An 18,410-nucleotide genomic window follows, 5' to 3' on the forward strand; every position below is an offset into this window, starting at 1 on the left:
TATCACTAACTTCTCACAGTAACTCTGAAATAGGTAAGGTAAACAGTCTTATTCATTAATGAAAGTGAGGTTAAGTGATTTGCTAAAGATTGCATAGCTAGTAAGCAGTAAAGCCAGACTTGAACCTAAATTCTTACTTTTAAGTTTCTTTTTTTCTTTTCTTTCTTTCTTTTTTTTTTTTTTTTTAGAGATTTTATTTATTCATTCATGAGAGACATAGAGAGGCAGAGACACAGGTAGAGGGAGAAACAGGCTCCATGCAGAGAGCCTGATGTGGGACTCGATCCTGGCACTCCAGGATCATGCCCTGGGCGGAAGGCAGCACTAAACTGCTTAGCCACCCAGGGATCCCCTCTTTTTTTTTTTTTTTTTAAGATTTTATTTATTTATTCATGAGAGACACAGAGAGAGAGAGAGAGGCAGAGACACAGGAAGAGGGAGAAGCAGGCTCCATGCAGGGAGCCCAACGTGGGACTTGATCCTGGGTCTCGAGGATCACACCCTGGGCTGAAGGCAGCGCTAAACCGCTGAGCCACCCGAGCTGCCCCTTTTTAGTTTCTATATGAGAACCATAACAAATGAGTTATGTATTCCTGGTATCAGTGGTTCTCAGTCAGAAGTGATTTTGACAATGTTTGGAGTTATCTTTGGTTGTCACAACCAGGGAAGGGGAATGCTACTAGCTGCTGGTGGGTAGAGGCTAGGGGAGACTGTTAAACATCCTGCAATGCATAGGAAATTTCTATACAATAAAGAATTATCTAGTCCCAAATCTCAGGAGTGCTAAGGTTGAGAAACTGTGCTCTACAGTGATCGCTGACGACATAGGACTAAGACTGTAAATTTTTGTTTGGTAAGATTTTGCTGATAAACAGGTTTACTTTAAACTTCAGTTTCTTTACATCTTCATCTTTTCTTAGATTCAGGTTATAAAGCTCAACAGTACTCTACAAGCAAATTTATACCCTGAAACAAGAAAAATTGAAGATAGGATGAGATTGAAAATTGGAGCAAATCTGCTACTTATCATTAAAATCTTTCAAAGGAGGACTCTTGTTCAAAGGTCTTAAGTTTATTATTTTTTCTTCACTAGGCTGTTTCCCAGGGGGTGTACACTGGGTTTCAGTTGGGAAACAAGACAAAGCTGGGCTTCTGATGAAATTGCAGAATCTTTGCACACGGTTGGATCAGGATGAGAATTTCTCTCAGAGGCCTCCACTCAATATTGAAGAAGCTAAAGACCGTCTTCGCCTTCTTATGCTGCGCAAACACCCAAGGTACAAATAGTCAAATTTAGTTGGTATGTGAAGTCCCAATGAAATTTAACTTCTGACATTTTGAGAACATCATGTCTTTTCTTGCTGTTCAATAGAGATCTAAAAATGAAGCATTCCTTTTCTGCTCTTGTCTTACATTAAAAAGTGGCTGCCACTTGCCTGAAATTGCTACTTTTCTTTGCATCTTCCCTACCATATTGTCTCTTAAGTACCACTGAGATGCTCAGGAAGTACTTCTTAAGGTGAGTTGGTGAGTGGTCTTTGCTAGAAAATGCAAGCTTCTTACCTTGAATTTGTTATTTCTAATGGATAACACTGAACAAGAGATGGAATAAATGTAAAATAATTACTTATTTAATGAGACCGTTCTCTTGTTTTGTCTTAGTTTTGGGATACATAAAACCAATCAAAAATTGGCACAGAGGTTCTTTATCATTAGGAATAAACAAACTGATTTATGGATGGAAAAAAAACCCTACTAGTGTACCAAATGAAAGGTAATATTCTTGTAGTGCATTATATTAGGTTGGAAAATATATATATACACATACATATATGTAACTCTTCTACTTCTGTGAACTTCAAGAGTTTGTTTTGTTTAATTTGTTCAATAAATACCATTATAATTATGTGCCAGGCACTGTTATCAACTATTCCTCAGTTTTCATTAGCCAGCAGGAAGACAGTAGTTTAGTTGCTTGGGTTAACAATATAACCATCAGTAGTTAATCACCTGGGATTCAGCCAACACTTTGATCTCCATGGTCTAACACCCATTCTTTCATTGGTTCATTTAACCAACATTGAGTGTTGTGCCAGGTTCTTGGTCAAGTGCTACAAGTACAAAGATGAATAAAGCCTTCCTTGGGAGTTCAACAGTAAATTGGGTGAGAATTAGATAATGGCTCTGAATTATTTTTAATGCCGCGGTACAGCTGATGATGCAGTACACTTTCGTATGTAGCAGTGGCTGAGTATGGCAGTAATTTTTAAATTGGTAAGGGGATTAATATTAGAATATTGGGTGAGAGTAGTAATTTGGGAAAAGCCTCTTAGGTGATTGTATGGATGCATACTATAGAGAACAAGCTCCTTTCTCTCTGGCTTGTTTCCCATCCAGATTCTTGTTATTGTTCCTTCCCCTTGGTAGTCACTAATATCTATTTTTCTGGAGGAAATGGGATTGAAAGTATGACTTTTTTTTTTTTTTTTTTTTTTTTAAGAGAGAGGGTAGGGAAGGAGCAGAAGGAAGGAGAGGGAGAGAAAGCATCTCAAGCAGGCTCCACACCCAGCACAGAGCCCGACTCACGGCTCGATCTCACAACCCTGAGATCATGATCTGGGCTGAAATCAAGAAATCGGGAGCTTAACAGACTGAGCCCTGAGACCAGGTGCCTCGAGACTACTAAATATTAACCTCTTTTCTTGTGCAGTATCCTTTCTCTACTCCTGTTTTCTTTCTCTGTGAAAGCAAAAGTGATTTCTATTTAGGAAAATATTATGAATGCTATCAGATGTTAGCCCATGCTTATAAAATCATTTTTTAAATTTCTCTCTCAGCAGCATTTTGGTGTATACTTTTGCAATTTTCCAGGCTGTATGTGTACCAGAATCTTTTTTTGTAGTGTACAGAAGTGTGTACCATTAGGATAAAAATGCTAGTGTGTAATTATACTATCAGCTTTTAGTTGTATTTATTTTCCATCTGTTCTGCTGAGTTCAAAAAAGTTTTTGGAGAAACCAATCAAGAATTGGCACAGAGGTTCTTTATCATTAGGAATAAACAAACTGATTTATGGATGGAAAAAAAACCCCACTAGTGTACCAAATGAAAGGTAATATTCTTGCTAGTGCATTATATTAGGTTGGAAAATACAAAATTGCTGGTTTTGTAGGTAAAAAATGGTCAGATATCATCATTGTTAAATGATTGATTCTAATGCTAACCTGACCCCAGTTCTCATTTGTTTTTGGTGCTTAAAGAGTGAATTAGAAAAATCTCATTGCTTGGATACTTCTTTTAAGGCCCTCGGTAACCAATTTTTATTTTTTTCAAATTTTTTTTTATTTATTTATGATAGTCACAGAGAGAGAGAGAGAGAGGCAGAGACATAGGCCGAGGGAGAAGCAGGCTCCATGCACCGGGAGCCCGATGTGGGATTCGATCCCGGGTCTCCAGGATCGCGCCCTGGGCCAAAGGCAGGCGCCAAACCGCTGCGCCACCCAGGGATCCCCCAATTTTTAACACCTGTATGGTACACATAATTCTCTTTTTGTAGGTTTCCTACCTTTTAAAATGCTTTCGTTGTTTTGGGATAGGAAGAGAGGAAAATCTCTAATTTGTTTTCCTTATTTGATTTAATATATTGTGAAAGGAATATAGCAAAGAAAAGAGGAAGAGCCATGAAATAGACATCTTTATTCTGTAAATTTTATTTTTATTTAAAGATTTCATTTATTTATTCATGAGAGACACAGAGAGAGGCAGAGGCATAGGCAGAGGGAGAAGCAGGCTCCATGCAGGTTGCCTGATATGGGACTTGATCCTGGGGCTGCTGGATCATGCCCTGAGCCAAAGGCAGATGCTCAACCACTGAGCCACCCAGGCATCCCAAAAGAGGTTGAAAATAATAAATGTCATTAGTAATTTAATAAGTTAGTATTACTATTTTTAAAAATTAGGTCTCTGTTGATCTTGGATGATATTTGGGATTCCTGGATATTAAAAGCTTTTGACAATCAGTGTCAGATTCTTCTTACAACCAGAGACAAGAGCGTTACAGATTCAGTAATGGGTAAGGATTAACTTGCTTTTTACTTCCTTTATATCTTAATTTTTTTCTTTATATCTTAATTTGATTAGATTTAAATATATTTAAAGTAAATTACTATATCTTGTGATTTTGTTGCAGGTCCTAAATATATAGTCGCTGTGGAGAGTGACTTAGGAAAAGAAAAAGGACTTGAAATTCTGTCCCTCTTTGTTAATATGAAGAAAGCAGATTTGCCAGAGCAAGCTCATAGTATTATAAAAGAATGTAAAGGTATGGTTATTTATTTTGTATGTGAGAGAATTATAGAGATACTAATTTTACTCTTTTGTAAATTAAGCTTATGAATGTGATAATTTAGCACATGAACATCCAGAAACTTTAGTAGAATATTTTAGTATTTTATATTTTAGGTTCTTCTCTGACACTTTAAATAGATAATAATAATATGGTATTCATTTATTCATTAAAATAATATTTAACGAACACCCACAGTACGTTAGCGAGCGGGGTTAGGTGAAGACATGGTTTCTGCCAAAGAATAAAAAATATAGTGAGAATCAGAGTTTTACATTTTTTTGGTTGGGATTTTATAAAAATAGTATTCTAATTTGATAGGTAAAAACTGGGTTGTCTTCTTCTTTTTTTTTTTTTTTTTAAAGATTTTATTTATTTATTCATGAGAGACACAGAGAGAGAGGCAGAGACATAGGCAGTGGGAGAAGCAGGCTCCATGCAGGGAGCCCAATGTGGGACTTGATCCCAGGACCCCGGGATAACAGCCTGAGCCAAAGGCAGATGCTCAGCCAGTGAGCTACCCAGGCATCCCTGGTGTTGTCTTCTTAATTTGCATTTTTTATTAGTGAAGTTAAATTTTTTTTTTAAAGATTTATTTATTTATTTATGATAGACATAGAGAGAGAGAGAGAAAGAGGCAGAGACACAGGAGGAGGGAGAAACAGGCTCCATGCACCGGGAGCCCGACGTGGGACTCGATCCCGGGACTCCAGGATCGCGCCCTGGGCCAAAGGCAGGCGCTAAACCGCTGCGCCACCCAGGGATCCCAAATTTTTTTTTTTTTGAAGTTAAATTTTTTACCGGTTTCTCTGCATTTTAAGAAATTATCCTTGACTCAATTTTTCATTGTGATAGAAGTGTTTAATTGATTTTTAGGCATTCTGACTATTGAAGCTCTTAGCTCTTGGCCATATTTTTGCAAATACTTTCCCCTAGTTTTTTGTCTGCTTTTTAATTTCATTTGTAGAATTTATTTGACATATAAAAATTTAAAATTTTATGTAGTTCCATCTATCAGCTCTTAAGATTTCTTCCACTGTTGCTAATAATACTTCAGTAGACCTTGTTTTTTCTTCTTTGCCATCCAATAGATACTTGGTTTTGAGTTAATTGACTTTAAAAAAAATTTATTTATTTGAGAGTACATGCACATACTCACAAGGGGGAAGGGGCAGAATGAAAGGGGAAGCTGACTCTCCACTCAGTGGGGAGCCCAACACAGGGCTTGATCTCACAACCCTGAGATCATGGCCTGAGCTGAAACCGAGAGTCAGATGCTTAACCAACTGAGCCACCCAGGTGCCCCAATGGAGTTAATGGAGTTTAAAAAAATATCTTAGAAAAAAATCACTTCATTTGTATTCATCATATAGGTGATGCTTGCCCCATTCTGAAACATTTAAAAAGTGTGTGAAATGATAAAGAAAAAAATTACCCATAATCTGATAATTATTAGCATCATGAGAGTATTTCAGTCATTTAGGACATATAAAACTTTGAAAAAAATATTGGGATTACAGTGGTTAAATAATTTGAATCTTGCCCTATTCATATAACAGATCTTGAACATTTTCTCACATCTTTAAGTATCTTTTGAAAAAAATTATCATTGGCATAATATTGTGGTAACCTCAATTTATTCAGTTATTTCTCTGTTATTGTTTAACATTTTTTGCTTTTTTTTTTTTTTTTGACAAAGTAGGATTTATTGGTGGGCAGGAATAGGGAGGGAGCAGTGCCGAGGTTCTCATAAGTACAGAGCTCTCCCCATATGTCTAAGGGGCTACAATTAGGAATGTATGTATTTGACCCCACAGCCACATGGGATGAGCCACTTTTTAGCCACCATGTCTTCAAATTTGTCTGCATTAAACTTAGTAAAGCCCCACTTCTTGGAAATGTGGATTTTCTGGCGACCAGGGAACTTGAACTCGGCCTTGAGTAGGGCCTCAATCACATGCTCCTAGTTCTGCAGCTTGGTATGGATGGATATAATGACTTGGCCAATGTGGAACCTGGCTCCTGTGTCCTAGGGCTTTCCAAAGGCACCCCTCCATACCTGCCTATGGCCTACATTAGAGATGGCATGAGGTCAGACCTCAGAGTCCACTGGAAAGGACTGTCTCCAAGGTCCCTTAGGCAACCCATACAATCAACAGGCTGCATACACTAGCAAGCAGGCTACTATTTGTAGTGATGGCAAGCTGGGTGCCCATGGAGAAAGGGCACAGTTGGCTTAATTGGCTGCAGAAGGATTTTTCATTATTTTAAATAATGCTCTGATGAATATCCTTAAAGGAAGTCTTTATTTATTTATTTATTTATTTATTTATGGGCTTATTTATTTGTTCATGAGAGACACAGAATGAGAGAGAGAGAGAGGCGGAGAAGCAGGCTCCCCGCAGGGAGCCCAATGCGGGACTCGATCTCAGACCCTGGGATCACGCCCTGAGTTGAAGGCAGATGCTCAGCCACTGAGCCACCCAGGCATCCCTCTTTCTTATTTCTAATGGCTTCCTTAGAATAAATATCTAAAGTGAATTCAAAAGTTACACATATTTTAAGGCTTTAGATAACATGCAACAGAAATTGTTTTTTAAGAGTAATGTGACTCTTAGTGGTAATTTTGAAATTAGACAGTATTAACATAGTGGCTTTGTTGCTTTGTTTTGTTTTTAGGTTCTCCTCTTGTAGTGTCTTTAATTGGTGCACTTTTACGTGATTTTCCTAACCGTTGGGATTACTACCTCAGGCAACTTCAGAATAAGCAATTTAAGAGAATAAGGAAATCTTCATTTTATGATTATGAGGCTCTGGATGAAGCCATGTCTATAAGTGTTGAAATGCTCAGAGAGGACATCAAAGATTACTACACAGATCTTTCCATCCTTCAGAAGGATGTTAAGGTGCCTACAAAGGTAATAGAAGGACCAACAATCCTTGTCATTGGATATTTATGGCATGTAACTTTTGATATGGTACCAAGGATGTTATTACAGAGGATATTGGAAGATTAAGATCCATATCACTGAGGTGTAGAGAGTGTAAAAGTCTCATCTTAGTTTCCATCAAGGGTTTGGTTAGTATCCCCCCCCTTTTTTTAAAAGATTTTTATTTATTTATTCATGAGAGACGTAGAGAGAGAGGCAGAGACATAGGCAGAGGGAGAAGCAGGCTCCATGCAGGGAGCCCAATGCGGGACTCGATCCCAGGACCCTGGGATCATGCTCTGAGCGGAAGGCAGATGCTCAACCACTGAGCCACCAGGTGTCCCTTGGTTAGCTTCTTATTTGTCAGTTCTAGAAGCATCTGACTTTTCTATCTTGATGAATAGTTGAGCTTCTTCATATGAAATGGAGATACAGTTACTCAGGGCTTTAAGATACGTTTTCTCGGGACACCTGGGTGGCTCAATGGTTGAGTGTCTGCCTTTGGTTCAGGGCATGATCCCCGGGTCCTGGGAACAAGTCCCACATCGGGCTCCTTGTGGGGAGCCTGCTTCTCTGCTGGATTGTGTCTTTTCCTCTCTCTCTCTCTCTCTCTCTCTGTCTCTCATGAATAAATAAAAACATTTTTAAAAAATATTTTATTTATTTATTCATGAGAGACACACAGAGAGAGAGAGGCAGAGACACAGGCAGAGCGAGAAGCAGGCCCCATGCAGGGAGCCCGATGTGGGAATCGATCCTGGGACTCCAGAATCAGGCCCTGGGCCGAAGGCAGGCGCTCAACCGCTGAGCCACCCAGGGATCCCCAATAAAATTTTTAAGAAGAAAAAAAAAAACGATTTCTCTGTGTGTGTAACACCTTATCTGCAATCCTGGTAATTGTAGTTTTGTGGTATATTAAATACTTAAAATGATTTCTAGGTGTTATGTATTCTCTGGGACATGGAAACTGAAGAAGTTGAAGATATTCTGCAGGAGTTTGTTAATAAGTCTCTCTTATTCTGTGATCGGAATGGAAAATCATTTCGTTATTATTTACATGATCTTCAAGTAGATTTCCTTATAGAGAAGAATCGCAATCAACTTCAGGTACTTGGATCTCTGTACATTTTATTTTATTTTTATTTTTTAAAGATTTATTTATTTATTTATTTATTTTTTTAAATTTATTTTTATTTATTTATGATAGTCATACAGAGAGAGAGAGAGGCAGAGACACAGGCAGAGGGAGAAGCAGGCTCCATGCACCGGGAGCCCGACGTGGGATTCGATCCCGGGTCTCCAGGATCGCGCCCTGGGCCAAAGGCAGGCGCCAAACCGCTGTGCCACCCAGGGATCCCAAGATTTATTTTTTTAAGATTTTATTTATTTATTCATGAGAGACACACACAGAGAGAGAGAGAGAGAGGCACACAGACACAGGCAGAGGGAGAAGCAGGCTCCATGCAGGAAGCACGACTCCATCCCTGGTCTCCAGGATCGTGCCCTGGACTGAAGGTGGCGCTAAACCTCTGAGCCATCCGGGCTGCCTGGATCTCTGTACATTTAAAAATTTTTTTATTTTGAAATAATTTTAGCCTAATAGAAAAGTTGCAAAACAGTACAGTTTTATGCATGTACCTTCATCTAGCTTCCCCACTGTAACATCTTACATAACTATAATACAGTTATCAAAACCAGAAAATTGACAAAAATAGAATACTGTTAACCCACAGATTTTTAAAAAAATTTTATTTATTTATGAGAGAGGCAGAGACACAGGCAGAGGGAGAAGCAGGCTCCATGCAGGGGGCCTGACGTGGGACTCGATCCTGGTACTCCAGGATCATGCCCTGAGCTGAAGGCAGCGCTAAACCGCTGAGCCACCTGGGCTGCCCAACCCACAGGTTTTATGTAGATTTTGCCAGCTTTCCCTCTAATAGCCCCTTTGTGGTTCAGATCAAGATCCCACGTTGCAGGGCAGTCCGGGTGGTTCAGTGGTTTAGTGCTGCCTTCAGCCCAGGGTGTGATCCTGGAGACCTGGGATCAAGTCCCACGTTGGGCTCCCTGCATGGAGCCTGCTTCTCCTGCCTGTGTCCCTGCCTCTCTCTCTCCTCTGTGTCTCTCATGAATAAATAAATAAAATCTTTAAAAAAAAAAAAAAAAAGATCCCACATTGCATATAATTGTCCTGTTTTCTTAGTTTCCTCAAATCTATGAAGATTCTTTGCTTTCTTTATCTTTCATGGTCACTTTTGAAGAGTACTAGCCAGTTATTTTGTATATTGTCCCTTAGTTTGGGTTTGTCTGATGGTTTCTCCTGACTAGATTAAGGTTATATATTTTTGGCAAGAATACTACCGAAGTCCTATTGTGCCCTTCTCAGAGCGTCATATCAGCGTGTCAATATGTCTTGTCAATAATGTTAATATTGATCACTTGGTTAAAGCGATACCTGCTAGTTTCTTCATTTTAAATCTACAATTTTTTCCTTTTGTAATTAATAAGTATTTTGTGGGGGAGATTCTCTGCACATTTTAATTTTTAAATTTTTAAAATTTTAAAATTTTTATTTATTTAAAGATTTTATTTATTTGCAGAGGGGGAGAGAGAGAGAGCATGAGCAGGGGGAGTGGCAGGCAGAGGGAGGGGGAGAAACAGGCTCCCATTTGAGCAGAGAGCCCAGTGTGGGGCTTGATCCCAGGATTCCGGGATCAAGAACTGGGCCGAAGGCAGATCCTTAACCTACTGAACCACCCAGACACACTTCTCTGTGTAATTTTAAATAGCTTGGTAAGCTGTAGTTACCGTGATGCTTAGGTAATAAAATTGTTTCTCTCCTCTAAAATATTTCATTTGGATTTCAGGATCTACATAAGAAGATAGTCACTCAGTTCCAGAAACATTACCAGCCACATACTCTTTCACCAGATCAGGAGGACTGCATGTACTGGTACAATTTTCTGGCCTACCACATGGCTAGTGCCAGTATGCACAAAGTAAGATGACCCATCTAAAAAGTATTATATCTATCTCACATTTATTTCATCCTATGTCTAGAATTTTCTTTTATTAGTAAAAATAGAATTATAGCCTATGTAAGTTTTTTTGTTTTTGTTACTCTTTTTACCTACAGTGATTTTAAAAGGTACTTTAGTATTTGTAGTAAATGAGTCACCTAAAAATTCATTCTCATCTTACCAGTAGCTTCCCCTTTGGGGGTGTATGGATTGGTGTTTTTAAGCTTTGAGAGGAAATGGAGAATGGGAAATTCTATTCATTCAGCAAATATTTATTGAGTGTCTGTTAGGTACTGGTATTCTTCATTGTGAAATATATCACAGGCACAAAGTCCCTACTCTCATTGAACTTACATTCTGTCGGGAGACGTTATAGTGGCCAAGTAAACTTATACTATGTTGGGAGTAGTTAAGTACTTAGCATGGAAGGAGAAAGTGATGATACAGAATCATCATGATTTGTGATGGATTTAGTATATACATTATAAGATGACTCTAAGCTTGCCCAACAGAAAATGGAGTTGCCCTGAACTGAGGTTGGGATGTCTGTGGGTAGACCAGGTATTTTCAGGGGGTAAAGGGAAGGTTAGGAAATTATTTTGAATATACTGTCTTATTAAGACATCTGACTGGAAATAAAGAGTATGTAGTTGCATATATGAATTTGGATTTCTGGGAGGAAATTATGAGCTAAAAATAAAATTTGAAAATCATCACCACATAGATGATTTTTGAAGTCATGACTACCAACTATTCAAAATGTTAACATTTTGGAAAACCGTATATACTTTAAGTAATTTATCTATGCTTAGGTATATTATCTCTTCGTTAAGGAGAATGGTGTATTTTTATACTTTTTTTTTTTACCTAGTTTACATTTAATAATCTACACATTGGATTGAAGGTATTCCAATAAATATCTGTGCCAAATTAAACTGTAATTGTTGCACATTTAGGTTTTCAGTTTTTTGCCTTTATGATGCTGTAATCAACAGTAATCAACAGTGTTGTCTTTGCACTTACATTATTATCTTTGGAAATTTTTGAAGTAGGATTATTGAGTCTGCATCTTTTTAAAACTTGGTTATGTAAGTTAGTGTTGACAGGATTCAGTTTTTTCTCACCTTTTTAGCCTTTTTTTCCTGATTTTTAAAGATAATTTCTCATTTTTAAAGGTTTTTCATTAGAAAAGTTTGGGGAAAAAAGGAAAAAAAAGGAAAAAAAAAAGAAAAAAAAGTTTGGGAAAAAAACTAAAAAAATGAAAATGACAATTATTGCTAATGCTTTTTGTGTATAGTTTTTGAGATTGTTTTGCTGCTCAGATACACATACTTGTTCTTTTCTTTTTTAACTTTAACTTTTTAAGCATACATATGCAAGCTCGGGGAGGTTCAGAGGGAGAGAGAATCTCAAGCAGACTCTGTGCCCAGTGTAGAGCTCTATGTGGGGCTCGATCCCACAACTCTGAGATAATGACCTGAGCCAAAAAGGAAAGTCAGACACTAACCAACTGAGCCACCCAGGCACATCCACATATTTGTTCTTTAAACCCAAAATAGGATCATAATAGAAATAGTCTTATATCTCTTTTTTTCCCCACTTAACTGTATTTCAGGGTCTTTTTATGTCAATTTATATAGAACGACAAAATTTTTAAAGCTGTATATATGCTATTTCGTTGTATGTATGATCAGTTGGCTTATGGACACTTAGATTGCTTAAGCATACTTGTCTGATTATTTTCTTTGGACACATTTTTATAAGTGTAATTTCTGGGTCAAATGGTATATATGGATCAAGTTTTAATGCAGATTACCAAACTGTCCTCTAGAAGGGTGCTCTGAGTTACATTGCTACCAACATATATGAGAGTGTTTATTTCCTTTGACTCCAGCTAATATTCTTATTAATACTTTTAGTCTTTAGAAATCTGATATTAAAAAATACTGAATCCTTGTTGTTTCATTTAGATTATTGGTGAGGTTTTTGCCATTTGTACCTTTTATTCTGTGCATTGACTCATCCATTGCCTTTACCTATTTTACTGTTGAGGTGTTTCTCTTATTTTATTAGAATTTTCTATAAATAAATAATATTAAGCCCTCATTTATCATATGTGTTGTAAATATCTTTTTGGTCAAATTTTATTTACATTGTTTTCAACTATATTGAAGATTTTTGAGTTTTTGTGTAGTTAAGTGCACCTCTCTCTTTTGTGTGTGTGTGTACTTTGGCTTTGGTGTCATGTTTACAAACATTTCCTTCATCCTAAGGTTAGAAAAATATTTGCCTGTATCTTCTAATATTTTTTGAGGGTTTCTATTTTCTATTTAAGTGTTTAATCCAACTGAAGTTTATTTTGATTTAAGGTGTGTGGTTCATTTTACGTTTCTTTGGTTCCTTTTTATTTATTTATTTATTTTGGTTCCTTTTTATTTATTTATTTATTTATTTTTATTTTATTTTATTTTATTTTATTTTATTTTTTTTAATTTTTATTTATTTTATGATAGTCACAGAGAGAGAGAGAGAGAGGCAGAGACACAGGCAGAGGGAGAAGCAGGCTCCATGCACTGGGAGCCCGATGTGGGATTCGATCCCGGGTCTCCAGGATCGTGCCCTGGGCCAAAGGCAGGTGCCAAACCGCTGCACCACCCAGGGATCCCTCCTTTTTATTTATTTAAAAAAGATTTTATTTATTTATTTGAGAGAGTGAGAGAATGAGTGGGAAGGGGTGGAGGGGTAAGGCGGGGAGGAGAGAGAGAGAGAGAGAGAGAAAAGCAGACTCCCTGCTGAGCAGACAGCCTGAAACCTGATACGGGGCTTGTTCCCAGGACCTGGCGATCATGACCTGAGCAGAAGGCAGACACTTAACTGCCTGAGTCACCCAGGTGGCTGTCTTTGGTTCTTTATTAAGTAGCTTCCTTTTTGTCTTAAATTCTAGTTATCTGCTAAGTTTCAGTAGTGTTAGGATGGTAGAGTTTACATTCTTCGATGTCTTTAACAGTGTCCTCATCTTACTTTTTTTTTTAAAGGAACTTTGTGCTTTAATGTTTTCCTTGGATTGGATTAAAGCAAAAACTGAACTTGTAGGCCCTGCTCATCTGATTCATGAATTTGTGGAATACAGGCATATATTGGATGAAAAGGTATAATTAGTATGAAAGATAAGTTCTTAAAGGGTATTTCATTTTGTCATTTAATTCGAGGTTTAATAGAGGAGATGAGCAGAATAAAAGAGGAAAGAGGTAATTTCCTTATTTGACCCTTGATTATTCTAATTATTTTGCTTCCTAGCCTACTGGGAATGTGGATAGAATTGAGTTTGAAAGTTGGGGAAGTGTTCACTGTTTGGTTTGTTCGTCTTTTTACCAAAGAATGTATTAAAGTAATACTTGGATAATGAGATTTTTTACGCTGTATTTGAAAATTTGGTTACCATGTATTAGTTACCTAATGGTTGGTTATTTAATTTTAGCTTATTCTAGAGGATGTCTCATTTAAGACTTAAAAGTTGACAAGATCACAGAAACAGAAAAATGTCAAAATCTTGGTTTTGGTTATATTTCTAAGAGATTTCAGTTTGTTCCTAGGATTGTGCAGTCTGTGAAAATTTCCAGGAATTTTTATCTTTAAATGGACATCTTCTTGGACGACAGCCATTTCCTAATATTGTACAACTGGGTCTCTGTGAACCAGAAACTTCAGAAGTTTATCAGCAAGCTAAGCTGCAGGCCAAGCAGGAGGTCGATCACGGAATGCTTTACCTGGAGTGGATGTAAGTAGGTTAGGAGAGGAACCAAAGGGATTGGAGTGCTAACTATGTCATTATTTTTCAGGTAGTGAATAAGTTCACTCCAGGGAGATTTAACTACTTTGGAAAGGGCTGGAACTTTTAATAAGCATTCTTACTTATTGAAAAGTTCTGGAAAAGTAAGCATAGAAATATATATTTTCAAAGAGTTTATAGAAATAGATGCTTGCCTATAGGCATTTTGACCAGTCACACTAAATACCACATGGTTTACTTATTGTAACATAGTTAATTAGTGAAGAACCTGGGCTTTGAAGCCACAAACATTGATAGGAGTCTCAATTCTGAAACCTGATAGTTTTGTGAGTTTGAACAAGTTACAGGTTGCCCTTTTTATTTCATATATAAAATAGAGATAGCAATTCTTTGAGGTACATTTTTGTGAAGATTGAAATGAAATATTGAATATAAAGTGATTAAGGCAAGTGCTCTTGCCTTAATATATTTTTTTAAATTTAAATTCAGTTAATTAACATATATTGTATCACTGGTTTTAGAGGTAGAGTTTAGTGATTTAGTTGTATATAACACCCAGTGCTCGTTATATCCTGTGCCCTCCTTAATGCCCATCACCCAGTTACCTCATCCCTCCCACCCCTGTCCCCTCCAGTGACCCTCAGTTTGTTTCCTCTGGTTAAGAATCTTGTAGGGTTTGTCTCCTTCTCTGATTAAATCTTTTTTTACTTTTGTCTCTCTTCCTCTATGCTCCTGTTTTTTTTTCCTTAAGTTCCACATATGAATGAGATCATGATAATTCTTTCTCTGATTGACTTATTTTGCTTAGCATAATACCCTCTAGTTCTGTCCATGTAATTGCAAATGTCAAGATTTCATGTTTTTTTGGTGCTCTTGTATTAATTAGAAAAAGGAAAGTGTAGGCTCTTTTTTAATGACTATTATATACAATATGCACACGTTATTCATTTTATATTCAAACATTAGTAAATATTATTTGCTCTATTTTACAAATGAGAAAATTGAGGCACAGAGATATTGAAACTTGACTAAGCTTATGTAGCTTGTTGAATGGGATTTAAATGCTGTGTCTGCCTAGGTTTCTTTTTTTTTTTTTTTAAGATGTATTTATTTATTCACGAGAGAGACACACAGAGAGGCAAAGACATAGGCAGAGGGAGAAGCAGGCTCTTCATAGGAACCCAATGTGGAACTTGATCCCAGATCCCAGGATCGCGACCTGAGCTCAAGGCAGGTGCCCAACCACTGAGCCACCCAGGTGTCCCAACCTAGCTTTATTTTCCATATGTTTTCTGTATATGCTTTTATTGTAGCTAGAAATAATGAATATGAATGATAGTTTTTTCATGTGTATAATGTATATCTGGATTGAACTTGAGGTTGGTATCTGTAATATTTATTAGTCCTGGGTCCTCTTATCAAATAGATTGCTGTGGGTGATTCCTCTAATGAAGCTTAGTTTAACAAACATTTGAGTTTCTCTAACATGCTAAGTAAGCATTATTACTAGGTGCTAAGGCTCTCCAAGGAATTTAGTCTAGTAGTGATGAAAATGTTTGAGTAAATGATTAAATATAATGTGATGGGTGCAACAGAAGTGTGTATAAAATGAAACAAAGAAGTGGGTGATTAACTTGGCTCAGTGAAGAATTTTGGGAATTTTCAGCAAGGAGTTAAAATTTTTTTTAAATTTAAAATTAAATTTTAATTTTTTGTTGGTTTTATTTTTATTTTAAAGTAATCTCTGGGGCAGCCCAGGTGGCTCAGTGGTTTGGCGCCGCCTTCAGCCCAGGGCCTGATCCTGGAGACCGGGGATCGAGTCCCGCGTTGGGCTCCCTGCGTGGAGCCTGCTTCTCCCTCTGCCTATGTCTCTGCCCCCTCTCTCTCTGTCTCTCTCTGTATCTCATGAATAGATAAATAAAATCTTAAAAAAAAAAAGTAATCTATGTTTCTGATTTAAAAAAAAAATCAATACTGAGGGGGATATAAAATGAAAAGTCAGAGACTCTCCATCTTTTCTTACCTCCTACTTCCTGGAGTTAACTGTTCTTTAATGCTTTCTTAGGAAGAAGTTTATTCTCCCTGAGAAGCAGTTCCCTAACTTATTGAAGCTAGCTAGACCTGTCTATATTCTAGAATACTTGCTCAGTTTATATTATTATATTATATTATATTATATTATATTATACTATTAGCATTTGTGTTACTTTCTGGTGATTGCCTATTTTTCTCTGTTACTACTCCATACATCCTGTAGTATAGAATAGTTTGGAGATTAAAGTAATAGACTTTGACTCTAGACTGCCTGGGCTTGAAACCCAGCTCTGCTTTATTGGTTGTATATAACCAGGGAAAGTTATTCAACTTCTCTCACCAAATAGTGCTTTTTCATAGCATTATTGAGAAGATAAAATTGAGTATGTGTGTATACAAACTTATGCACACACAGAGTACTTAGAACAGTACCTAGTTCATAGAGCTTGATAAATATTTGTTACTGAGAATAGCATTAAGCATTTTGCCTGGTCCATATTGTTGGCATGCAATAGAAATTTGTGGAAGATTGACTGAATTGATGTTTTGGTTAGTAGTTGAAATAGAATTAATACATGGACTGATATCAAATGAGCATAGGTTTATTTCTTCTTGAGGTTTTTTTTTTTTTTTGAGTTTGTTTTTTTACTTTTTCATGCTGTTTTTTTCTTTTCCATTCTATCAACTGTGTTTCAACCCGTGATGTTCTCTCTGAGAATGGTTAGTCATTCATAGCTGAATCTTTTAACTGGGTTTGACCAGATCTTATTCAAATAATGCTTTATTTTACTACTAGCAGGACTTTTTTTTTTCCCTGTAGAAAGGTTTAGGTTGGCATAAGCTTAAATTTAACTGAATTTTTAGCCTTCAAAAAAAGTCATTTGTTATTTCTTTAATACTTTTTGGCCATCTGTTATGTGCCCATTATTGTGATGGTCACTTTCTGTCCTTTGGGGAATTAAGTAGTTAGAACAAGGAGAAAGAGAGTATAATTTTAGTCTAATCCTCTGAACTTTGCTAATAACTAAACTGTTTTTATTCCAGGTTTTCATTACTCTAGTTCTTATATTTGTTTCATCGCTTCTGGTAAATTATAATACTTTCTAGGCAAGATCTAAGTCTGATTTATCTTTTGTGTTCCCTTTTTTCATTTGGTCCATCTTGTGTGTGGTTAATTTTTTAAATTTTTGTTTAAATTCTAGTTAGTTAACATATAGGGTAATATTGATTTCAGGAGTAGGTATGTAGTTAGTTTTTTTCAAGAATAATAACAGTGGCATCCTTATGTGCCAGGCACTGTTTATGGCAGGTATCATTACTCCTGTATGATACTCCTACTATGAGGAAATGGAAACTTATTAGGTTCAATAATTTGCCTAAGTTTACATACTTAATAAGTAGCAGAAGTAGGTTTGCTTTTTATCTGACTCCTAAAATAAGCACAATGCCATTTAACATATTGTACTCAAAGTGACTGGGGTATATGTATAAAATTCTGACACTGTTCTGATACTTTACTCCTGTAGCCCATGAGAAATAACATACTAACTACACTAGTGAAATAGTATTCAATAGATTAAGATACAAAGAAAATGACATTGCCTTATCTTTTTATCCTCTGTGAATAATTGTGGTTAGAGAGGAGCAATTTTAAAGTACATCATTGTGGGGTGCCTGTGTGATTCCATTGTTTAAATGTCTGCCTTTGTCTTGGGTCATGGTCCCAGGGTTCTGGGATTGAGCCCTGCATTGCCTCTGGCTCCCTGCTCAGTGGGGAGCCTGCTTCTTCCTCTCCCTTGGCCCCTTTCACCTGCTCATGCACTTTGCTCTCTCTCAAATAATTAAATAAAATAATAAAGAAAATAAAGTACATCATTGTTAATGGTGGATGTAGTGTCATACTTTAATTAGGAATTGAGCTTCATTTTGTTATGGCTTCTGTCCTTTTATTTATTTTTTAAATTTTTAAACTTTTTTAGAGAGAGGAAGAGAGAGAGGAGGGGTAGAGGGAGAGAGGGAATCTCAAGCAGGCTCTATGCCCAGCGCAGAGCTCTATTTGGGGTGGGGCTTGATTTCTTAACTCTGAGATCATGACCTGAGCTGAATTGAAGAGTCAGTTGCCTAACTAACTGAGCCACCCAGGCACCCTGGCTTCTTTCCTTTTAAAAATAATGGAGAAGGGACACCGGGGTGGCTCAGCAGTTGAACGCCTGCCTTCGGTCCAGGGTGTGATTCTGGAGTCCCAGGATTGAGTCCCACATCGGGCTCCCTGTGTAGGAGGGAGCTTCTCTCTC

At 37.0% G+C, this 18,410-nt stretch overlaps 1 protein-coding gene and 1 non-coding gene across 28 annotated transcripts in view; one reads left to right on the forward strand and one right to left on the reverse strand.

Moving 5' to 3' along the window:
- Positions 1-18,410, forward strand: part of APAF1 (apoptotic peptidase activating factor 1) — a 145,896-nt gene that overhangs the window by 18,888 nt on the left and 108,598 nt on the right. For 23 of the 27 annotated variants that reach the window (XM_049093997.1, XM_049093996.1, XM_049094000.1 and 20 more), the window contains 8 exons: positions 1,094-1,277; positions 3,960-4,072; positions 4,190-4,321; positions 7,025-7,263; positions 8,215-8,382; positions 10,140-10,271; positions 13,328-13,441; positions 13,886-14,070. In XM_049093997.1, the coding sequence (XP_048949954.1) occupies positions 1,094-1,277; positions 3,960-4,072; positions 4,190-4,321; positions 7,025-7,263; positions 8,215-8,382; positions 10,140-10,271; positions 13,328-13,441; positions 13,886-14,070 (1,267 nt within the window). Of the gene's footprint in view, positions 1-1,093; positions 1,278-1,481; positions 1,520-1,662; positions 1,775-3,959; positions 4,073-4,189; positions 4,322-7,024; positions 7,264-8,214; positions 8,383-10,139; positions 10,272-13,327; positions 13,442-13,885; positions 14,071-18,410 lie in introns of those variants that run through there. The other 4 variants (XM_049094009.1, XM_049094008.1, XM_049094011.1 and 1 more) reach the window with 3 other exon arrangements.
- LOC112654927 (small nucleolar RNA SNORA70) lies at positions 6,463-6,595 on the reverse strand. Its single transcript, XR_003133472.1, has one exon. It is a non-coding gene; the product is annotated as a small nucleolar RNA SNORA70 (small nucleolar RNA).

The sequence above is a fragment of the Canis lupus genome, chromosome 15 (assembly GCF_003254725.2).
Source record: "Canis lupus dingo isolate Sandy chromosome 15, ASM325472v2, whole genome shotgun sequence".
NCBI classification, from domain to species: Eukaryota; Metazoa; Chordata; class Mammalia; order Carnivora; family Canidae; genus Canis; species Canis lupus.